This window comes from Panulirus ornatus, chromosome 1 (genome assembly GCF_036320965.1).
Source record: "Panulirus ornatus isolate Po-2019 chromosome 1, ASM3632096v1, whole genome shotgun sequence".
Lineage (NCBI taxonomy): Eukaryota > Metazoa > Arthropoda > Malacostraca > Decapoda > Palinuridae > Panulirus > Panulirus ornatus.
This window is the reverse complement of record NC_092224.1, coordinates 15070436-15096033: the sequence shown is the minus strand read 5'-3', so window position 1 is coordinate 15096033 and position 25598 is coordinate 15070436. Positions and strand designations below refer to the sequence as shown.

General features: G+C 41.6%; 1 protein-coding gene across 3 annotated transcripts in view; it reads right to left on the bottom strand.

Annotated features, from left to right (window-relative positions):
• Nucleotides 1–398: 398 nt before the first annotated feature.
• LOC139757083 (scoloptoxin SSD14-like) overlaps nt 399–25598 on the bottom strand; it is a 190480-nt gene continuing 165280 nt past the window's right edge. For all 3 annotated transcript variants that reach the window (XM_071677336.1, XM_071677183.1, XM_071677247.1), the window contains 2 exons: nt 18887–19113; nt 399–782 (listed from right to left, as the gene is read on the bottom strand). In XM_071677336.1, coding sequence (XP_071533437.1) covers nt 633–782; nt 18887–19113 — 377 coding nt within the window. In that variant the 3' untranslated portion in view covers nt 399–632. The remainder of the gene's footprint in view (nt 783–18886; nt 19114–25598) is intronic.

Here is a 25598-nt window from a genome sequence, read left to right as displayed (position 1 = left end):
TCGGTGCATTATACAGGACAGCTAGAGACTGAGTGTGAACGAATGTGGCCTTTGTTGTCTTTTCCTAGTGCTACCTCGTGCGCGCAGGGGGAGGGGAGTGCCATTTCATGTGTGGCAGGATGGCGATGGGAATGGATGAAGGCAGCAAGTATGGATAAGTACATGTGCATATATGTATATGTCTGTGTATGTATATGTTGAAATGTATAGCTATGCATATGTGCATGCGTGGGCGTTTATGCATATAAATGTGTACGTGGGTGGGTTGGGCCATTCTTTCATCTGTCTCCTTGTGCTACCTTAGCACTAATATGGGAGACAGTGACTAAGTATAATAAATGAATAAATAACATCTCATATAATTTGCAATCTATGACAGTGAATTTAAAAAACACCCATTTTATGCATAATTTACGTTTATTACGAAGCTTAGAGAATAACAGTTAAAAACTAAAGATGTTACAATTTGGCTTTGAAAATATATTTTTGAATTAAAATTAGATATAAAACTTCATTCAAAATTACATCAATTCATTATTAATGTGATGTTAAAATACTGAATTAAATTTTTTGGTCTGCAATGATTTAAATTTTTAAAAAAGACTAACAAAATAGGCTAAAAAAAAAAGACATTAAATTCCATCAACTTCTCCAGCTTTTCTAAAATCAGAGTTGGCATAGATTGTCCCATTACTTTCAACAGCAATTGCACAGATCACTGAACCTCCCACACCAAACATCTTGGTTTTATGACCAATAGCTTCCATGCCTTCAACAACTTCCTGGTGAAAGAAAAAGATGATCTTTGTTATTCACAATTATAAATGTAAGTTACCTAAATCTTATAATCATGTTCATCATAAATGTATTATGTCACATGTAAGAAATCTGACAGTTTATTTAAGCTTTTCCTTATTTTGGTCATCATCCCAAGCAATCAGTGCTTTTCAATACATCATGTGACTTGAAAATTCTTAGGTGAGATATCTGCAAAAACAGGTAAGATATCACTGCAAACATAGGTGAGATGTCACTGTAAACACAGACATCAAACAGAAATATATTATTAAATGATTTACTCTGGCCCACCGAAGGCAAAGTGAGGAGGTAAGTTTCACATGTCCTGTCCAAATATTGCTTCAGTTTATAATCCATATAGTATGCCCAAAAATGATAGTATGATGCCCACCACACCACACTAAATGATTGGATACAAACGAAAAATTCTTAGATAAGGATGTAAATGGAATTTTTCCCAACTTCTCAGGTGAGATATCACTGCAAACATAGTGAGATATCACTGCAAACACAGGTGAGATACAAGTGTAAACACAGATGAGATATAAATGCAATCAAAGACATCAAACAGAAAAACAGTTTTTAAAGACTTATTCTGGCCTACCTTGGGAAAAGTGAAAACATAAATTCCTCATGTCCTACCCAAATATTGCTTCAGTTTATAAATTATATGGTAAGCCTAAAAATGACAGTACAATGCCCACCAGACCACACTAAATGACTGGATAGAGAGGACAATTCTTTGATAAGGATGTAAATGGAATTTTTCCTAACATCACAATCCCCCAACAAAGGGCAACTTCAGGTCACTTTCCTTACCATGAAACATTATACAATTCCTGTCCAGAAACGTGAGAAAAATGAAAAAGAGTGACTAACAGGCAATGTTTGCCTTCAAGGAAGCTCCATAAAGTTAGAAAAGAAAAAATATTTATAAGTCTTTCTAACCTTGCCACAATACTCTAATATACCAAGAGCTTAATTTACAAAGATAAATGCAACCAAACAAAACTTAAAATAATTCAGTGATAAAAGGAAAACAGGACCTCCCAGTAAAGCAAGAGGAATTTTACCTCAGCCACAGACCTCCACTGACTGCCTGTTCTAAAACACACACTTTGCAAAATCAAAGCCAAGGATTATCTTTATATCAAGCAGCTAACTTGCAAAGCTCATGTGCTGATACCTCACACTGAGCACCTAATATAAAAGATCTGACAAAAATTAAATATAAGACATACTGAACACTCTCCAGCCCAACAGTTCCTTTAGAATAATACATCTTAAAATAAGCAAGAAAGATTGCTGTTACTGACTTTCAAGATTCTGAAAATGTAAACATCTAGTAATTAAATGCAACTTTCCAGAGCATCACAGTGGAGAATACTTTAGCGGTAATTCAAAGATTATACTCATAAGTATCTCCCATGTACATATCTGCAGATATGATTGGTGCATTACTATACATCAATTTTGAAGGAACATCCAGCATTACATCGTGCTATTTTGTTATGCCATGCTTTTGAAAGTAAGTTGCAGCAAATGAAATAAAATTCTTTTCCTAAAAAAGAAAGAGAGAAGAGGGCTAAGTGAGGATTTTCCCCTCTAAAGCTCGGTCATCTGTTCTTGACAATACCTGCTAATGTGGGAAATGGTGAATATATGTGAAAAAAATATATATCTGTAAATGTATAAGGACAAAAGCAAAGGAGTAGCACTACTCCTGAAACAGGAGTTGCGGGAGTATGTGATGGAGTGTAGGAAAGTAAACTCTAGATTGATATGGGTAAAACTGAAAGTGGATGGAAAGAGATGGGTGATTATTGATGCCTATGCACCTGGTCATGAGAATAAAGATCATGAGAGGTAGGTGTTTTGGGAGCAGCTGAGTGAGTGTGTTGGTAGCTGTGATTCATGGGTGATTTGAATGCAAAGGTGAGTAATGTGGCAGTTGAAGGAATAACTGGTGTCCATAGGGTATTCAGTGTTGTAAATGGAAATGCTGAAGAGCTTGTAGATTTGTGTGCTAAAAAAGGACTGGTAATTGGGAATACCTGGTTTAAAAAAGAGATATACATAAGTATACATATGAAAGTAGGAGAGTTGGCCAGAGAGCATTATTGGATTATGAGTTAAATAATAGGCAAGTGAAAGAGAGACTTTTGGATGTTAATGTGCTGAGAAGGGCAACAGGAGGGATGTCTGATCATTATCTTACAGAGGCAAAGGTGAAGATTTGTAGAGGTTTTCAGAAAAGAGAGAATGTTGGGGTGAAGAGAGTGGTGAGAAGTGAGCTTGGGAAGGAGACTTTTGTGAGATTGAGTGCAGAATGAAAAAAGGTGAGAGCAAAGGAAGTCTTTGGTGCAAAGGGAGTGGATGAGGAATGGGATGTATTCAAGGAAGCAGTGATGGCTTGCACAAAAGATGCCTTTGGCAGGAAAAAGGTGGGAGGTGGGCAGATCAGAAAGGATACTGAGTGGTGGGATGAAGAAGTAAGATTATTAGTGAAAGGGGAGAGACAGGTATTTGGACAATTTTTGCAGGGAAATAGTGCAAATGACTGGGAGATGCATAAAAGAAAGAGGCAGGAGGTCAAGAGAAAGGTGTAAAAGGTAAAAAAAAAAGAGCAAATGAGAGTTGGGGTGAGAGAGTATTGTTAAATATTAGGGAGAATAAAAAGATGATTTGGAAGGAGATAAATAAAGTGTGTAAGACAAGAGAACAAATGGGAACATTGGCGAAGGGGGCTAATGGGGAGGCAATAACAAGTAGTGGTGAAGTCAGGAGATGAAGTGAGTATTTTGAAGGTTTGATGACTGTGTTTGACGATAGAGTGGCAGATATAGGGTGTTTTGGTCGAGGTGGCGTGCAAAGTGACAGGGTTAGGGAGAATGGTTTGGTAAACAGAGAAGAGGTAGTGAAAGCTTTGCGGAGATGAAAACCGGCAAAGCGGCGGGTTAGGATGTTATTGTAGTGGAATATATTAAAAAACGGGGTGACTGTGTTGTTCACTGGTTGAATAACATATTCAGTGTGTGTATGGATAATGGTGAAGTGCCTGGGGTTTGGCGGAATGCATGCATAGTGCCATTGTACAAAGGCAAAGGGGATAAAGGTGAGTGTTCAAATTACAGAGGTATAAGTTTGTTGAGTATTCCTGGGAAATTATATGGAAGGGTACTGACAGAGAGGGTGAAGGCATGTGCAGAGCATCAGACTGAAGAAGAGCAGCCTGGTTTCAGAAGTGGTAGAGAATGTGTGGATCAGGTGTTTGCTTTGGAATGTGTGGATCAGGTGTTTGCAATGGATTTGTATGTAGAATTTATGGATCTGGAGAAGGCATAAGATAGAATTGATAGAGATGCTCTGTGGAAGGTATCAAGAGTATATGGTGTGGGAGGCAAGTTGCTAGAAGCAGTGAAAAGTTTTTATCGAGGATGTAAGGCATGTATTTGAGAAGGAAGAGAGGAAAGTGAATGGCAGTTTGTGGCAAGGGTGCGTGATGTCTCCACAGTTGTTTGATTTGTTTATGGATGGGGTTCTTAGGGAGGTGAATGCATGAGTTTTGGAGAGAGGGGCAAGTATGCAGTCTGTTGTTGATGAGAGGGCTTGGGAAGTGAGTCAGTTGTTGTTCGCTGATGATACGGCAATGGTGGCTGATTCATGCAAGAAACTGCAGAAGCTGGTGATTGAGTTTGGTAAAGAGTGTGAAAGAAGAAAGCTGAGAGTAAATATGAATAAGAGCAAGATTATTTGGTTTAGTAGGGTTGAGGGACAAGTCAATTGGGAGGTACGTCTGAATGGAGGAAAACTGGAGGGAGTGAAGTATTCTAGATATCTGGGAGAGGATTTAGCAGCGGATGGAACCATGGAAGCGGAAGTGAGTCACAGGGTGGGGGAGGGGGTGAAGGTTCTTTGGTATACTGGGGTCGACGTGCTGTCAATGGATTGAACCAGGGCATGTGAAGCGTCTGGGGTAAACCATGGAAAGTTTTGTGGGGCTGATGTGGAAAGGGAGCTGTGGTTTCAGTGCATTACACATGACAGCTAGAGACTGAGTGTGAACGAATGTACCCTTTGTTGTCTTTCCAACCACTACGTCACTTGCACGTGGTGGGAGAGGCGGTACCTTTCATGTGTGGTGGGGTGGCGACAGAAATGGATAAAGGCAGCAAGTATGAATATGTACATGTTTATATATGTATATGTCTGTGTATGTATATGTATGTATACATTGAAATTTTAACTTTCTAAAAGGGGAAACAGAAGAAGGAGTCATGCAGGGAGTGCTCATCCTCCTCAAAGGCTCAGATTGGAGTGTCTAAATGTGTGAGAAAAAAGGAGAGATAGGTAGCATGTTTGAGGAAAGAAACCTGGATGTTTTGGCTCTGAGTGAAACGAAGCTGAAGGGTAAAGGGGAAAAGTGGTTTGGGAATGTCTTGGGAGTAAAGTCAGGGGTTAGTGAGAGGACGAGAGCAAGGGAAGGAGTAGCACTACTCCTGAAACAAGAGTGGTGAGAGTATGTAATAAAGTGTAAGAAAGTAAACTCTAGATTGATATGGGTAAAACTGAAAGTTGATGGAGAGAGATGGGTGATTATTGGTGCATATGCACCTGGGCATGAGAAGAAAGATCATGAGAGGAAGGTGTTTTGGGAGAAGCTGAGTGAGTGTGTTAGTAGTTTTGATGCACAAGACCAGGTTATAGTGATGAGTGATCTAAATACAAAGGTGAGTAATGTAGCAGTTGAGGAATAATTGGTGTACATGGGGTGTTCAGTGTTGTAAATGGAAATGGTGAAGAGCTTGTATATTTATGTGCTGAAAAAGGACTGGTGATTGGGAATACCTGGTTGAAAAAGAGAGATATACAAAAGTATACATATGTAAGTAGGAGAGATGGCCTGAGAGCATTATTGGATTACGTGTTAATTGATAGGCACGCAAAAGAGAGACTTTTAGCTATCAATGTGCTGAGAGGTGCAACTGGAGGGATGTCTGATCATCATCTTGTGGAGACGAAGGTGAAGATTTGTAGAGGTTTTCAGAAAAGAAGAGAGAATGTTGGGGTGAAGAGAGTGGTGAGAGTAAGTGAGCTTGGGAAGGAGACTTGTGTGAGGAAGTACCAGGAGAGACTGAGTACAGAATGGAAAAAGGTGAGAACAAACGACGTAAGGGGATTGGGGAAGGAATGGGATGAATTTAGGGAAGCAGTGATGGCTTGCGCAAAAGATGCTTGTGGGAAGAGAAGCGAGGGAGGTGGGCAGATTAGAAAGGGTAGTGAGTGGTGGGATGAAGAAGTAAGATTATTAGTGAAAGAGAAGAGAGTGGCATTTGGACGATTTTTGCAGGGAAATACTGCAAATGACTGGGAGATGTATAAAAGAAAGAGGCAGGAGGTCAAGAGAAAGGTGCAAGAGGTGAAAAAGAGGGCAAATGAGAGCTGGGTTAAGAGAGTATCATTGAATTTTAGGGAGAATAAAAAGGTGTTTTGGAAGGAGGTAAATAAAGTGCATAAGACAAGGGAACAAATGGTAACTTCAGTGAAGGGGGCTAATGGGGAGGTGATAACAAATGGTGGTGACGTGAGAAGGAGATGGAGTGAGTATTTTGAAGGTTTGTTGAATGTGTTTGATGATAGAGTGGCAGATATAGGGTGGTTTGGTCGAGGTGGTGTACCAAGTGAGAGGGTTAGGGAGAATGATTTGGTAAACTGAGAAGAGGTTGTAAAAGCTTTGCGGAAGATGAAAGCCAGAAAGGCAGCGGGTTTGAAAGGTATTGCAGTGGAATTTATTAAAAAAGGGGGTGACTGTATTGTTGACTGGTTGGTAAGGTTATCTAACGTATGTATGACTCATGGTGAGGTGCCTGAGGATTGGAGGAATGCTTGCATAGTGCCACTGTACAAAGGCAAAGGGGATAAAAGTGAGTGCTAAAATTACAGAGGTATAAGTTTGTTGAGTATTCCTGGTAAATTATATGGGAGGGTATTGATTGAGAGGGTGAAGGCATGTACAGAGCATCAGATTGGGGAAGAGCAGTGTGGTTTCAGAAGTGGTAGAGGATGTGTGGATCAGGTGTTTGCTTTGAAGAATGTATGTGAGAAATACTTAGAAAAGCAAATGGAATTGTATGTAGCATTTATGGATCTGGAGATGGCATATGATAGAGTTGACAGAGGTGCTCTGTGGAAGGTATTAAGAATATATGGTGTGGGGGGCAAGTTGTTAGAAGCAGTGAAAAGTTTTTATCAAGGATGTAAGGCTTGTGTAAGTGTAGGAAGAGAGAAAAGTGATTGGTTCTCAGTGAATGTAGGTTTGCGGCAGGGTTGTGTGATGTCTCCATGGTTGTTTAATTTGTTTAAGGATGGGGTTGTTAGGGAGGGGAATGCAAGAGTTTCAGACAGAGGGGCAAGTATGCAGTCTGTTGTGGATGAGAGAGCTTGGGAAGTGAGTCAGTTGTTGTTCGCTGATGATACAGCGCTGGTGGCTGATTCGTGTGAGAAACTGCAGAAGCTGGTGACTGAGTTTGGTAAATTATGTGAAAGAAGATAGCTGAGAGTAAATGTGAATAAGAGCAATGTTATTAGGTACAGTAGGGCTGAGGGTCAAGTCAATTGGAAGGTAAGTTTGAATGGAGAAAAACTGGAGGAAGTAGAGTGTTTTAGATATCTGGGAGTGGATCTGGCAGCGGATTGAACCATGGAGGAGGAAGTGAATCATAGGGTGGGGGAGGGGGCGAAAGTTCTGGGAGCGTTGAGGAATGTGTGGAAGTCGAGAACATTATCTCGGAAAGCAAAAATGGGTATGTTTGAAGGTATAATGGTTCCAACAATGTTATATGATTTCGAGGCGTAGGCTATAGATAGAGTTGTGCAGAGGAGGGTGGATATGCTGGAAATGAGATGTTTGACAACATGTGGTGTGAGATGGTTTAATCGAGTACGTAATAAGAGGGTAAGAGAGATGTGTGGTAATAAAAAGTGTGTGGTTGAGAGAGCAGAAGAGGGTGTTTTGGAATGGTTTGGTCACATGGAGAAAATGAGTGAGGAAAGATTGACAAAGAGGATATATGTGTCAGAGGTGGAGGGAACGAGGAGAAGTGGGAGACCAAATTGGAGGTGGAAAGATGGAGTGAAAAAGATTTTGAGTGATCGGGGCCTGAATATGCAGGAGGGTGAAAGGCGTGCAAGGAATAGAGTGAATTGGAACAATGTGGTATACCGGGATCGATGTGCTGTCAATAGAGTGAACCAGGGCATGTGAACCTTTTGGGGTAAACCATGGAAAGTTCTGTGGGACCTGGATGTGGAACGGGAGCTGTGGTTTCAGTGCATTATACATGACAGCTAGAGACTGAGTGTGAACGAATGTGGCCTTTGTTGTCTTTCCCTCGCGCTACCTCGCGCACATGCGGAGGGAGGGGGTTGTTATTTCATGTGCAGCAGGGTAACGATGGGAATGAATAAAGGCAGTTAGTATGAATTATGTACATGTCTGTGTATGTATATGTCCATGTGTATATATATGTATATATATGTGAATAAGAGCAAGGTTATTAGGTACAGTAGGGTTGAGGGTCAAGTCAATTGGGAGGTAAGTCTGAATGGAGAAAAACTGGAGGAAGTAAAGTGTTTTAGATATCTGGGAGTGGATCTGGCAGCGGATGGAACCATGGAAGCGGAAGTGGATCATAGGGTGGGGGAGGGGGCGAAAATTCTGGGAGCTTTGAAGAATGTGTGGAAGTCAAGAACATTATCTCGGAAAGCAAAAATGGGTATGTTTGAAGAATAGTGGTTCCAACAATGCTGTTTGGTTGCGAGGCGTGGGCTATGGATAGAGTTGTGCACAGGAGGGTGGATGTGCTGGAAATGAGATGTCTGAGGACAATGTGTGGTGTGAGGTGGTTTGATCGAGTAAGTAACGTAAGGTTAAGAGAGATGTGTGGAAATAAAAAGAGCATGGTTGAGAGAGCAGAAGAGGGTGTTTTGAAATGGTTTGGGCACATGGAGAGAATGAGTGAGGAAAGATTCACCAAGAGGATATATGTGTCGGAGGTGGAGGGAACGAGGAGAAGTGGGAGACCAAATTGGAGGTGGAAAGATGGAGTGAAAAAGATTTTGTGTGATCGGGGCCTGAACATGCAGGAGGGTGAAAGGAGGGCAAGGAATAGAGTGAATTGGATCGATGTGGTATACCGGGGTTGACGTGCTGTCAGTGGATTGAATCAGGGCATGTGAAGCATCTGGGGTAAACCATGGAAAGCTGTGTAGGTATGTATATTTGCGTGTGTGGACGTATGTATATACATGTGTAGGGGGGTGGGTTGGGCCATTTCTTTCGTCTGTTTCCTTGCGCTACCTCGCAAACGCGGGAGACAGCGACAAAGCAAAAAAAAAAAAAAAAAAAGAAAAAAAAAAAAATATATATATATATATATATATATATATATATATATATATATATATATATATATATATATATATATATATATATATATATATCGGAGCGGGGGCTGGAAATTCTCCCCTCTCGTTTTTTTTTTAATTTTCCAAAAGAAGGAATAGAGAAGGGGGCCAGGTGAGGATATTCCCTCAAAGGCCCAGTCCTATGTTCTTAACGCTACCTCGCTATCGCGGGAAATGGCGAATAGTATGAAAAAAAAATATATATATATATATATATATATATATATATATATATATATTTCTTTTTTTGCTTTGTCGCTGTCTCCCGCGTTTGCGAGGTAGCGCAAGGAAACAGACGAAAGAAATGGCCCAACCCACCCCCATACACATGCATATACATACCTCCACACACGCAAATATACATACCTACACACCTTTCCATGGTTTACCCCAGACGCTTCACATGCCTTGATTCAATCCACTGACAGCACGTCAACCCCAGTATACCACAGCGATCCAATTCACTCTATTCCTTGCCCTCCTTTCACCCTCCTGCATGTTCAGGCCCCGATCACTCAAAATCTTTTTCACTCCATCTTTCCACCTCCAATTTGGTCTCCCACTTCTCCTCGTTCCCTTCACCTCCGACACATATATCCTCTTGGTCAATCTTTCCTCACTCATTCTCTCCATGTGCCCAAACCATTTCAAAACACCCTCTTCTGCTCTCTCAACCACGCTCTTTTTATTTCCACAAATCTCTCTTACCCTTACGTACCTTACTCGATCAAACCACCTCACACCACACATTGTCCTCAAACATCTCATTTCCAGCACATCCATCCTCCTGCGCACAACTCTATCAATAGCCCACGCCTCGCAACCATACAACATTGTTGGAACCACTATTCCTTCAAACATACCCATTTTTGCTTTCCGAGATAATGTTCTCGACTTCCACACATTCTTCAAAGCTCCCAGGATTTTCGCCCCCTCCCCCACCTTATGATCCACATCCACTTCCATGGTTCCATCCGCTGCCAGATCCACTCCCAGATATCTAAAACACTTTACTTCCTCCAGTTTTGCTCCATTCAAACTCACCTCCCAATTGACTTGACCCTCAACCCTACTGTACCTATTAACCTTGCTCTTATTCACATTTACTTTTAACTTTCTTCTTCCACACACTTTACCAAACTCAGTCATCAGCTTCTGCAGTTTCTCACATGAATCAGCCGCCAGCGCTGTATCATCAGCGAACAACAACTGACTCACTTCCCAAGCTCTCTCATCCACAACAGACTTCATACTTGCCCCTCTTTCCAAAACTCTTGCATTTACCTCCCTAACAACCCCATCCATAAACGAATTAAACAACCATGGAGACATCACACACCCCTGCCGCAAACCTACATTCACTGAGAACCAATCACTTTCCTCTCTTCCTACACGTACACATGCCTTACATCCTCGATAAAAACTTTTCACTGCTTCTAACAACTTGCCTCCCACACCATATATTCTTAATACCTTCCACAAAGCATCTCTATCAACTCTGTCATATGCCTTCTCCAGATCCATAAATGCTACATACAAATCCATTTGCTTTTCTAAGTATTTCTCACATACATTTTTCAAAGCAAACACCTGATCCACACATCCTCTACCACTTCTGAAACCACACTGCTCTTCCCCAATCTGATGCTCTGTACACGCCTTCACCCTCTCAATCAATACCCTCCCATATAATTTACCAGGAATACTCATCAAACTTATACCTCTGTAATTTGTGCACTCACTCTTATCCCCTTTGCCTTTGTACAATGGCACTATGCACACATTCCGCCAATCCTCAGGCACCTCACCATGAGTCATACATACATTAAATAACCTTACCAACCAGTCAATAAGACATTCACCCCCTTTTTTAATAAATTCCACTGCAATACCATCCAAACCTGCTGCCTTGCCGGCTTTCATCTTCTGCAAAGCTTTTACTACCTTTTCTCTGTTTACCAAATCATTTTCCCTAACCCTCTCACTTTGCACACCACCTCGACCAAAACACCCTATATCTGCCACTCTATCATCAAACACATTCAACAAACCTTCAAAATATTCACTCCATCTCCTTCTCACATCACCACTACTTGTTATCACCTCCCCATTAGCGCCCTTCACTGAAGTTTCCATTTGCTCCCTTGTCTTACGCACTTTATTTACCTCCTTCCAGAACATCTTTTTATTCTCCCTAAAATTCAATGATACTCTCTCACCCCAACTCTCATTTGCCCTCTTTTTCACCTCTTGCACCTTTCTCTTGACCTCCTGTCTCTTTCTTTTATACATCTCCCACTCAATTACATTTTTTCCCTGCAAAAATCGTCCAAATGCCTCTCTCTTCTCTTTTACTAACAATCTTACTTCTTCATCCCACCACTCACTATCCTTTCTAATCAACCCACCTCCCACTCTTCTCATGCCACAAGCATCTTTTACGCAATCCATCACTGATTCCCTAAATACATCCCATCCCTCCCCCACTCCCCTTACTTCCATTGTTCTCACCTTTTTCCATTCTGTACTCAGTCTCTCCTGGTACTTCCTCACACAAGTCTCCTTCCCAAGCTCACTTACTCTCACCACCCTCTTCACCCCAACATTCACTCTTCTTTTCTGAAAACCCATACAATATATGTGCCCACACACACGGGAGACAGCGACTAAGTATAATAAAAGAAAAAAAAACAATATGTTGGGGAGGAGAGAGTGGTGGGAGTAATCAAGCATGGAAATGAGACTTGTTGAAAGAAATACCAACAGCGACTGAGTGCAGAATGGCAAAATGTGAAAGCAAATGAAGTAAGGAGATTGGATGAGGACTGGGAGGTAATTAGGAAAGCAGTGATGACATGTGCAAGAGATACAAGTGATATGCGAAAGGTACGAGGTGGGCAGATTAGAAAGAGTAGTGAGTGGTGTGATGAAAAAGTAAAGCTCCTGGTGAAAAAAGAAGAGAGGGGTGTATGGGCATTACTTACAAGGAAGTAGTGCAAATGACTGGAAGATGTACAAGAGAAAGTGGCATGAGGTCAAGAGGAAGGTGCAAGGGTTGAAAAAGTGGGCAAATGAGATTTGGGGTGAGAGAGTCTCATTAAACTTCAGAGAGAATAAAAAGATATTTTGGAGGGAGGTAAGTAATGAGTGAAAGATGAGGACAAATGGGAACATCAGCAGAGGGGATCACAAGGAAAGTATTAACAGGTAGTGATCAAGTGAGGAGGGGATGGAGTGACTATTTCAAATGATTGTTAAATGTGTTTGATGATAGAGTGGCAGATGTAGGGTGTTTTGGTCGGGGTGGTGTGCGAAGTAAGAGGGTCAGGGAGAATGGTTTGGTTAAAAGAGAAAAGGTGGTGAAAGCCTTGCAGAAGATGAAATCCAGTAAAGTAGTGGGAGTGGATGGTATTGCAGTTAGATTCATTAAGAAAAGGGGTAACTGTGTTGTTGACTGCTTGGTAAGGATATTGAGTGTATGTATGGATCATGGTGAAGTTTCTGAGGATTGGCAGAGGCGTGTATACTGTTACTGTATAAAGGCAAAGGGGATAAAGGTGAGCATTCAAACTACCTGAGTATACCTGGTAAGTTGTATGGGAGGGTATTGATTGAGAGGGTGAAGACATGTACAGAGCATCAGACTCGGGAGCAGTGTGATTTCAGAAGTGTAGAGGATGTTTGGATCAGGTATTTGCTTTGAGAAATGTGTGTAAGAAATACTTAGAAACACAGGGATTTGTATGTGGCATTTACTGATTTGGAGAAGGCATATGATAGGGTTGATAGAGATGCTTTGTGTGAGGTTTTAAAAATATATGGTGTGGGAGGTAAGCTGCTAAGTAGTAAGAAGTATTTTCCAAGGATGTAAGGTATTTGTATGAGTAAGAAGAAAATGGTCTGCAACTGGGGTGTGTGATGTCACTAAGGCTGTCTAATTTGTTTAAATTTTCTCACTCAAATTAGCCAAAAGTGCTGTATCACTGTTGAACAAGGCCCTCTCATCCCCTATGGACTGCATACTTGCCCCTCTTTCCAAGACTCTTGCATTCACTCCCTAACCACCCAATTCATAAATAAATTAAACAACCATGGTGAAATCACACCCCCTTGCCACAGACCGACCTTCACTGTACACCAATTACTCTCCTCTCTTCCTCCTCATACACATGCCTTGCACCCTTAATAAAAACTTCTCTGCTTCTAGCAGCTTACCTCTAACACCATATATGCTTAAGACCTTTCACAAAGCATCTCTATCAACTCTATCATATGCCTTCTCCACATCCATAAATGCCTTTTACAAATCCATCTGTTTTTCTAGGTATTTCTCATACACATTCTTCAAAGCAAACACTTAATCCAAACATCCTCTACCACTTCTGAAACCACACTGCTCTTCCCCAATCTGATGCTCTGTACATACCTTCACCTTCTCAATCAACACCCTTCTATATAATTTTCCAGGTATACTCAACAAACTTATGCCTCTATAGATTGAAAACTTATCTTTATTCCCCCTGCCTTTGTACAGTGGCACTATACATGCATTCCACCAATCATCAAGCATTTCACCATGATCCATACATACATTGAATATCCTTACCAACTGATCAACAACACAGTTACCCCCTTTCTTAATAAATTCAACTGCAATACCATCCACTCCCACTGCATTGCCGGATTTCATCTTCCACAAGGCTTTCACCACCACTTCTCTCTTAACCAAACCATTCTCCATGACACTCTCACTTCGCACCCCCCCACCCCGACCAAAATACCCTACATCTACCACTCTATCATCAAACATATTCAACAAACCTTCAAAATGCTCACTCCATCTCCTTCTAACTTCATCACTACCTGTTATCACTTCCCTCCTTGCCCCCTTCACAGATGCTCCCATTTGTTCTCTTGTCTTTCAAGCATTATTTACCTCCTTCCAAAAAATCTTTTTATTCTCCCTAAAGTTTAATGATACTCTCTCATGCCAATTTTCATTTGTCCTCTTTTTCAACCCTTGCACCTTTCTCTTGACCTCCTGCCTCTATCTTTCATATATCTCCCAGGCATCTGCACTCCTTCCTTGTAAATATCGTCCAAATGCCTCCCTTTTCTATTTCACTAAAAATTTTACTTCTTCATCTCACCACTCACTATCCTTTCTAATCTTCCCACTTCCTACCTTTCTCATGCCACATTCATCTTTTGCACTTGTCATCACTGCCTCCCTAAATACATCCCATTCCTCACCCACTCACCTCACATCATTGCTCTCATCTTTTGCCATTCTCCACTCAATCTCTCCTGGTACTTCCTCACACAAGTCTCCTTTCCAAGCTCACTTATTCTTAACACTCTCCACTCACCAGCATTCTATCTTCTTTTTTTGAAAACCTCTACAAATCTTTACCTTTACCTTCACAAGACAGTGATCAGACATCCCTTCAGCTGCCCCTCTCAGCATATTAACACCCAAAAGTCTCTCTTTTACACGCCTGTCAATTAACATGTAATTTGATAATGCCCTTTGACCATCTCTCATGCTCACATACGTTTACTTACACCTCCCTTTTTAAACCAGGTATTCCCCATCACCAGTCCTTTCTCTGGGATATAAGTATACGTATATGAGTAGGAGAGATGGTCAAAGGGATTGTTGGATTAAGTATATATTGATAGGCGAGTAAAAGAGAATTTTGGATGTTAATGGGCTGAGAGGGGCAGCTGGAGGGATGTCTGATCATTATCTTGTGGAGGCAAAGGTGAGGATTGGTAGAGGTTTCCAGAAAAGAAGAGAGAATATTGGGGAGAAGAGAGTGGTGAGAGTAAGTGAGCTTTGAAAGGAAACTTGTGTGAGGAGGTACCAGGAGAAGTTGAATGTAGAATGGCAAAAGGTGGGAGCAAATGACGGAGGGGAGTGGGTGAGGAATGGGATGCACTTAAGGAAGTGGTGATGGCTTGCCAGAAGGTACACGTGGCATGAGAAAGGTGGGAGGTGGGCAAATTAGAAGGGGTAGTGAGTGGTGGGATGAAGAAATAAGGTTGTTAGTGAAAGAGAAAAGAGAGGCATTTGGACGATACTTGCAGGGAAGTAGTGCAAATGACTGGGAGATGTATAAAAGAATGGGGCAGGAGGTCAAGAGAAAGGTGCAAGAGGCAAAAAAGAGGGCATATGAGAATTAGAAGGGGTAGTGAGTGGTGGAATGAAGAAGTAAGATTGTTAGTGAAAGAGAAAAGAGAGGCATTTGGACGATACTTGCAGGGAAGTAGTGCAAATGACTAGGAGATGTATAAAAGAAAGTGGCAGGAGGTCAAGAGAAAGGTGCAAGAGGTAAAAAAGAGGGCATAGGAGAGTTGGGGTGAAAGAGTATCATCAAATTTTAATGAGAATAAAAAGATGCTTTGGAGGGAGGTAAATAAAGTGCATAAGACAATAGAACAAATGGGAACAATGGTGAAGAGGGAAAGTGGGGAGGAAATAACAGGTAGTGATGAAGTGAGAAGGAGATGGAGTAAGTATTCTGAAGGTATGTTGAATGTGTTTGCTGATAGATTGGCGGATGTAGGGTATTTTGCTCGGGGTGGTGTGCGAAGTGAGAGGGTTAGGAGAATGGTTTGGTAAAGAGAGAAGAGGTAGTGAAAGCCTTGCAGAAGATGAAATCTGGCAAGGAAGCAGGTTTGGAAGGTATTGCAGTGGAATTTATTAAAAAAGTGGGTGACTGGTGTTGATTAGCTGGTGAGGATATTCAATGTATGTATGGATCATGGTGAAGTGCCTGAGGATTGGTGGAATGCATGCATAGTGGCCTTTGTACAAAGGCAAAGGGATGAAGGTGTGTTCAAACTACTGAAGGATAAGTTTGTTGAATATTCCTGGGAAATTATATGGGAGGGTATTGAGTGAGAGGGTTAAGGCATGTACAGAGGGGAAGAGCACTGTGGTTTCAGAAGTGGTAGAGGGTGAGTAGATCAGGTGTTTGATATGAAGAATGTATATGAGAAATGATTAGAAAAACAGATGGCCTTGTATGTAGTATTCATGGATAAGGTTGACAGAGATGCTTTGTGGAAGGTCTTAGGAGTATATGGTGTGGGACGTAAGTTGCTAGAAGCAGCGAAAAGCTTTTACCAATGATGTAAGGCACGTGTACGAGTAGGAAGAGAGAAGAGTGATTGTTTCCCAGTGAATGTCAGTTTGAGGCAGGGGTGTGCGACGTCTCAATGGTTGTCTAATTTGTTTATGGATGGGGTGATTAGTGAGGTATATGCAAGAGTTCTGGAGAGAGGAGCAATTATGCAGTCTGTTGTAGATGAGAGGGCCTGGGAAGTAAGTCAGTTGTTCATCGATGATACAGCTCTAATGGCTGATTTGGCTGAGAAACTGCAGAGGTTGGTGACTGAGTTTGGAAAAGTGTGTTAAAGAAGAAAACTGAGAGTAAATGTGAATAAGAGCAAGGTTATTAGGTTCAGTAGGGTTGAGGGACAAATTAATAGGGATGTAAGTTTGAATGGAGAAAAATTGGAGGAAGTGAAATGTTTTAGATATTTGGGAGTGGACTAAGCAGCGGATGGAACCATGGACATGGAAGTAAGTCACAGGGCAGGAGACAGGGCAAAGGTTCTGGGAGCGATGAAGAATGTGTGGAAGGAGAGAACGTTATCTCAAGAGAGCAAAAATGGGTATATTTGAAGGAATTGTAGTTCCAACAATGTTGTATGGGTGTGAGGCATGGGCTATAGATAGGGCTGTATGGAGGAGGGTGGATGTGTTGGAAATGAAATGTTTGAGGACAATATGTGGTGTGAGGTGGTTTGATCGAGTAAGCAATGAAAGGGTAAGAGAGATGTAAGGAAATAAAAAGAGTGTGGTTGAGAGAGCAGAAGGGGGTATTTTGAAATGGTTTGGACATATGGAGAGAATGAGTGAGGAAAGATTGACAAATAGGATATAAATGTCAGAGATGAAGGGGACAAGGAGAGGCAGGAGACCAAATGAGAAGTGGAATGATGGAGTAAAAAAGATTTTGAGCAATCAGGGCCTACACATAAAGGAGGATGAAAGGTGTCCAAGGAATAGAGTGAACTGGAAGGATGTGGCATACTGGGGGTCGACGTGCTGTCAATGGACTGAACCAGGGGATGTGAAGCATCAGGGGTAAACCATGGAAAGGTCTGTGGGGCCTAGATGTGGGTGGATAGGGAGCTGTGGTTTCGGTGCATTACACATGATAGCTAGAGACTGAGTGTGAACAAACGTGGCCTTTTTTTGTCTGTTTTCCTGGCGCTACCTCGCTGAAGTGGGGGATAGCGATGCTATTTCCTGCATAATGAAGTAGCTACAGGAATGGATGAATGCAAGCAAGTATATGTACATGTGTATATATGTCTGTGTATGTGTAAGTATATGAAAGTAAGTGAGCTTGGAAAAGAGACATGTGTGAAGGAATATCAAGAAAGGCCTGGTGTAGAAAGGCAAAAGATGAGAGTAAATAAAGCAAGGAGAATGGGTGGGGAAGGGGAGGTATTCAGGAAAACACTGCTGGCATGTACAAAAGAAGTGTGTGGCATGTTAAGGGGGGAGGTGGGCAGGTGAGAAAGCGTAGTGAGTGATGGGAAGATGCTAATGAAAGAAAAAGAGATGATGTGAAGATGCTAATGAAAGAAAAAAGAGAAGTATATGGGCGGTACTTATGGGGAAGGACTGCAAATGATTAGATGTGCAAGAAAAAGCGATAGGAAATTAAGAGGAAGTTGCAGGGGTTGAAAAAGAGATAATGAGAGTTGAGGTAAGTGATTATCAATAAACATCAGGGAGAATAAGATGTTTTGGACGGAGGTTAATAGTGTGAGGAAAACAAGAGAACAAATGGGAACATTGGTCAAGGGGTAAATGGGTAAGTGGTATCATGCTATGATGAGATGGGAGGATATGGAATGGGTATTCTGAAGGACTGTTAAATGTCTTTGACAACTGGGTGGCAGATGTAGGGTGCCTGGGAAGGTATGCAAAGTGAGAGAGTTATGGAAAGCTGTTTGGTGAAGAAAGAAGAGGTGATGAAAGCCTTTCATGAGATGGAATATGGCAAGGGGGCTCTAGTGGATGGTATTGCAGTTGAATATCTTATGAAAGAGGGTGACTGTGTTGTTGATTGGTTAGTTAAAATTTTCAATGTATGTATGGATCATGGTGAGGTGCCTGGGGATTAGAAGAATGCAAGTATAGTGCCACTGTATAAAGGCAAGGGGAACAAAGATGAATGTTTGGACAACAGAGGTATACATTTGTTGATTGTACCTGTTAAGTTGTATAGTATAGGCATGTCAGAACTCTAATCATACTGTGGGTGGAGACAGAGATTTTCCTCAATACAAACATTTCAGAACTCTTATCATATTCTTGACTCAAGAGTACCCTAGTTAAGTCCTAATTTTCATAGATTCAAGACTAAATTTTGAAAAATAACAAATTTCATTTAGAAATGACACTATGGACATGTTCTACATACTGCTGCATGTTATTCTAAATTAATTCTAAAACCATAATTGTTACAGTTCATATTTTCAACACAAATAACAATTCTTAAACAATGAAAAGACCATCTACCTTAAGTATACTTACAGGCAATGTTCCTTTTTCATACTGAAAATGCATAGGATAGAGTTGATGATGGATTCTCCGAGCATCCACAGCTTCCTTAATGGTATCCCCAATCCATATATTGCGGATCGTTACCCATGCTACAGCTGAGGAGATCTTTGTTCCTCCAGCAGCACCAACAATTAAGCGAACACTTCCATTGTTATCAACAAACACAGCTGGGCACATAGATGAAAGGGGTCGCTTTCCTAAGAAAATAATACAAATGATATTGAGCACATTTGGGATGGGAAACTTTTTCCTAAGAAAAAGTAAAATGAGACAATTACCCATTTTCAAATATTTTTTTTGTTAATACACTAATTCAGTAGAGTAAGCAATATAACTAGAATGTACATATGTGTATCATCATTAATATTATCATTATTATTATAATCATTGTTAAGTACCTCTAGGACCCATTCACTAGGAGCTCCTACACCTTCAAGGCTGCGCCATAATTAGAAGCATGGAAAAAGGATGGATTCCTTACGAGTCAGATCTTTGACAAAATTGTATTCCAGTGACGCAACCACATGGAGGCTGACTTTTCACACATGGCACAACCACAAGCAGGCAAGTCCACCAAACATACACCCATCAGAGGGAACACTCTCCAGACAAACACAACTGACACTATTCCATCTAAGCTCTGGACATCATCCATCCCACTACACTACTAACAGTTTCATTATATTCTTAAACCCTTCATACCCATGATGCATATACTATAATAAAGACATTGAGCTTTTCTTACTTGAATGCCTTACACTCCCTGCACTGACACACACACACAACGTCACAACATTTTATGACATGATGTCTTGAAATGTGGACATGGTCAGCTTCCTAAATGCTGCAAAACCTCATGGAGATAAAAAGGACTCCTAGGACAGGAATGATGAAGAATGTGCAGAAAGAGAAAACTCTATCTTGCAGAGTGAAAATGGTTATGTTTGATGGAACAGCAGTTTCATCAATATCATATGGTTACAAGGCATGGGCTATAGAAGGGTTGTGTGGAGAAGGGTGGATATGCTGGAAATGAAATGCCTGAGGACAATATGTGGTGTAAGGTGGTTTGATCAAGTAATGAAAGGGTGAGAGAGATATGTGGAAATAAAAAGAACATGGTGGAGAGAGCGAAAGAGGGCATGTTGAAATGGTTTGGACATATGGAGAGAATGAAAGAGGAAAGGTTGACAATGAAGACTGAGGGACAAATTAGTTGGGATTATATATATGGGGAGGTGAATGGAAGACTTTTGGAGAGAGGGGTAAGCATGCAGTCTGTTGTGGATGAGAGGGCTCGGGAAGCGGGTCAGTTGTTGTTCGCTGATGATACAGTGCTGGTGACTGATTCGGGTGAGAAACTGCAAAAGTTGCTGACTGAGTTTGGTGAAGTGTAAGAAAGAAGATAGCTGAGAGTAAAGGTGAATAAGAGTAAGGTTATTAGGTTTAGTTGGGTTGAGGGACAAGTTAAGTGGGAGGTAAATTTGAATGGAGAAAAACTGGAAGAAATGAAGTGCTTTAGATATCTGGGAGTGGATATGGCAGCAGATGGAACCATAGATGCAGAAGTGAGTCACAGGGTGGGGGAGGGGGCGAAGGTTCTGGGAGTGTTGAAGAATGTATGGAAAGCGAGAACGTTATCTCAAGAGAGCATAAATGGGTATGTTTGAAGGAATAGTGGTTCCAACATTGTTATATGGTTGCGAGGCACGAGCTATAGATAGGGTTGTGCAGAGGAGGGTGGATGTGTTGGAAATGAAATGCTTGAGGACAGTATGTGGTGTGAGGTGGTTTGATCGAGTAAGTAATGAAAAGGTAAGAGAGATATGCAGTAATAAAAAGAACGTGGTTGAGAGATCAGAAGGGTGTGTTGAAACGGTTTGGTCACATGGAGAGAATGAGTGAGGAAAGATTGACAAAGAAGATATATGTGTCAGAGGTAGAGGGAACCAGGAGAAGTGGGAGACCAAAATGGAGGTGGAAGGATGGAGTGAAAAAGATTTTGAGCGATCATGGCCTGAACATATAGGAGGGTGAAAGGCGTGCAAGTAATAGAGGGAATTGGAAGGATGTGGTATACCGGGATAGATGTGCTGTCAATGGACTTAACCAGGTCATGTGGAAGATTTGGAGTAAACAAGATCAGCGAGGTAGCTCAAGGAAACAGACAAAAGAATGGCCCAACTCACCCACATACATATGTATATACATACACGTCCACACATGCACATATATATACTTATACATTTCAATGTATACATATGTATACATACACAGACATGTACATATGTACACACATACATAATTCATACTTGCTGCCTCTATTCATTCCCATCGCCATCCCGCCACGCATGAAATGACAACACCCTTCCTCTGCATGCGTGCAAGGTAGCACTAGGAAAAGACAACAAAGGCCACATTCGTTCACACTGTCTCTGCTGTCATGCATAATGCACTTAAACCACAGCTCCCTTTCCACATCCAGGCCCCACAAAACTTTCCATGGTTTATTTACCCCAGACGCTTCACATGTCCTGGTTCAATCCAGTGACAGTACGTCCATCCTGGTATACCACATCATTCCAATTCACTCTATTTCTTGCACGCCTTTCAAACTCCTGCATGTTCAGGCCCCGATTGCTCAAAATCTTTTTCACTCCATCTTTCCACCTCCAATTTGCTCTCCCACTTCTCCTCGTTCCTTCCAAATCTGACACGCATATCCTCTTTGTCATTCTTTCCTCACTCATTCTCTCCATGTGACCAAACAATTTCAAAACACCCTCTTCTGCTCTCTCAACCACACTCTTTTTATTACCACACATCTCTCTTAACCTATTATTACTTACTCAATCAAATCACCTCACACCACATACAGTCCTCAAACATCTCATTTCCAACACATCCACCCTCCTCTGCACAACTCTATCTATAGCCCACACCTCGTAACCACATAACATTGTTGGAACCACTATTCCTTCAAACATACCCATTTTTGCTTTCCGAGATAATGTTCTCACCATCCACACATTTTTCAACGCTCCCAGAATTTTCGCCCCCTCCCCCACCCTGTAACACACTTCTGCTTCCATGGTTCCATCCATGGCCAAATCCATTCCCAGATATCTAAAACACTTCACTTCCTCCAGTTTTTCTCCATTCAAACTTACCTCCCAATTGACTTATATTCTTGTTGCAAGCATGGCATCATCAAGTAAATTTAGGTAGAGTCTGCACCCAGAGTTAAGGGAAGGGATTCCCCTAATCAGAATCTAAATAAAGTGTTAAATTCTCCCAAAAGTGTTAAATAAAGTGTTAAATAAAAGTGTTAAATAAAGTGTTAAACTCTCTCTTTAATAAATATGTCTTATGGGCGAAGGCGACGCTAATTAGCCTACAGATTACGTTTCTATAACTAGTACGGTTTCGGACTAGAATCACTACACTGTCTCTAGTATGGTTACAGTGTCTAGTAAGGATACAGACAAAACTCTAATGTTTACTACTCTAATGTTTACTCAACCCTACTGTACCTAATAACCTTGCTCTTATTCACATTTACTCTTAACTTTCTTCTTTCACACACTTTATCAAACTCAGTCACCAGCTTCTGCAGTTTCTCATCCGAATCAGCCACCAGCGCTGTATCATCAGCGAACAACAACTGACTCACTTCCCAAGACCTCTCATCCCAAACAGACTGCATACTAGCCCCTCTCTCCAAAACTCTTGCATTCACCTCTCTAACAACCCCATCCGTAAACAAATTAAACAACCATGGAGACATCACACACCCCTGCCGCAAACTGACATTCAATGAGAACCAATCACTTTCCTGTCTTCCTACTTGTACACATGCCTTACATCCTTGATAAAAACTTTTCTCTGATTCTAGCAACTTTCCTCCCACACCATATATTCTTAATACCTTCCACAGAGCATCTCTACCAACTCTATCATATGCCTTCTCCAGATCCAAAAATGATACATACAAATCCATTTGCTTTTCTAAGTATTTCTCACATACATTCTTCAAAGCAAACACCTGATCCACACATCATCTATCACTTCTGAAACCACACTGCTCTTCTCCAATTTGATGCTCTGTACATGCTTTCATTCTCTCAATCAATACCCTCCCATATAATCTCCCAGGTGCCAATCCTCAGGCACCTCACCATGACTCATACATACATTAAATATCCTTACCAACCGGTCAACAAAGCAGTCACCCCCTTCTTTAATAAATTCCACTGCAATACCATCCAAACCCACTGCCTTGTTGGCTTTCATCTTCTGCAAAGCTTTCACTACGTCTTCTCTGTTTACCAAATCATTCTCCCTAACCCTCTCACTTCGCACACCACCTCAACCAAAAACACCCTATATCTGCCACTCTATTATCTAACACATTCAACAAACCTTCAAAATACTCACTCCATCTCCTCACATCACCACTACATGTTATTACCTTCCCATTTGCCCCCTTCATCCATGTTCCCATTTGTTGTTTATCTACCTCCTTCCAAAACATCTTTTCATTCTCCCCAAAATTCAATGATACTCTCTCACCCCAACTCTCATTTGCCCTCTTTTTCACCTCTTGCACCTTTCTCTTGACCTTCTGCCTCTTTCCTTTATACATCTCCCAGTCATTTGCACTATTCCCCTGCAAAAGTCGTCCAAATACCTCACTCTTCTCTTTCACAAATAATCTTACTTCTTCATCCCACCACTCACTACACTTTCTAATCCGTCCAACTTCCACGCTTCTCATGCCACAAGCATCTTTTGCGCAAGTCATCACTGCTTCCCTAAATACATCCCATTCCTCCCCAATTCCCCTTAAGTCCTTTGCTCTCACCATTTTCCATTCTGCACTCAGTCTCTCCTGGTACTTCCTCACACAAGACTCCTTCCCAAGCTCACTTACTCTCACCAATCTCTACACCCCAGCATTCTCTCTTCTTTTCTGAAAACCTCTACAAATCTTCACCTTCGCCTCCACAAGATAATGATCAGACATCCCTCCAGTTGCACCTCTCAGATCATTAACATCCAAAAGTCTCTCTTTCGCACGCCTATTAATTAACACGTGATCCAATAATGCTCTCTGGCCATCTATCCTACTTACATACGTACACTTATGTATATCTCTCTTTTTAAACCAGGTATTCCCAATCACCAGTCCTTTTTCAGCACATAAATCTACAAGCTCTTCACCATTTCCATGTACAACACTGAACACCCCATGTACACCAATTATTCCCTCAACTGGCACATCACTCACCTTTGCATTCAAATCACCTATCACTATAACCCGGTCTCGTGCACCAAAACTACTAACACACTCACTCAGCTGCCCCTAAAAGACTTGCCTCTCATGATCTTTATTCATATACCCAGGTGCATAGGCATCAGTAATCACCCATCTCTCTCCATTCACTTTCAGTTTTACCCATAACAATCTACAGTTTACGTTCTTACACTCTATCACATACTCCCACCACTCCTGTTTCAGGAATAGTACTACTCCTTCCCTTGCTCTTGTCCTCTCACCAACCCCTGACTTTACTCCCAAGACATTCCCAAACCACTCTTCCCCTTTACCCTTGAGCTTCATTTCACTCAGAGCCAAAACATCCACGTTCCTTTCCTCAAACATACTACCTATCCCTCCTTTTTTCTCATCTTGATTACATCCACACATATTTAGACACCCCAATCTAAGCCTTTGAGGAGGATGAGCACTCCCCGCGTGACTCCTTCTTCTGTTTCCCCTCTTAGAAAGTTAAAATACAAGAATGGGAAGGTTTCTAGCCCCCAGCTCCCATCCCCTTTCGTCGCCTTCTACGACACATGAGGAATGCGTGGGAAGTATTCTTTCTCCCCTCTTCCAAAGGATATATATATATATATATATTTTTTTTTTTGCTTTGTCGCTGTCTCCCGCGTTTGCGAGGTAGCGCAAGGAAACAGACGAAAGAAATGGCCCAACCCCCCCCCCCATACACATGTATATACATACGTCCACACACGCAAATATACATACCTACACAGCTTTCCATGGTTTACCCCAGACGCTTCACATGCCTTGATTCAATCCACTGACAGCACGTCAACCCCGGTATACCACATCGCTCCAATTCACTCTATTCCTTGCCCTCCTTTCACCCTCCTGCATGTTCAGGCCCCGATCACACAAAATCTTTTTCACTCCATCTTTCCACCTCCAATTTGGTCTCCCTCTTCTCCTCGTTCCCTCCACCTCCGACACATATATCCTCTTGGTCAATCTTTCCTCACTCATTCTCTCCATGTGTCCAAACCATTTCAAAACACCCTCTTCTGCTTTCTCAACCACGCTCTTTTAATTTCCACACATCTCTCTTACCCTTACGTTACTTACTCGATCAAACCACCTCACACCACACATTGTCCTCAAACATCTCATTTCCAGCACATCCATCCTCCTGCGCACAACTCTATCCATAGTCCACGCCTCGCAACCATACAACATTGTTGGAACCACTATTCCTTCAAACATACCCATTTTTGCTTTCCGAGATAATGTTCTCGACTTCCACACATTCTTCAAGGCTCCCAGAATTTTCGCCCCCTCCCCCACCCTATGATCCACTTCCGTTTCCATGTTTCCATCCGCTGCCAGATCCACTGTCTC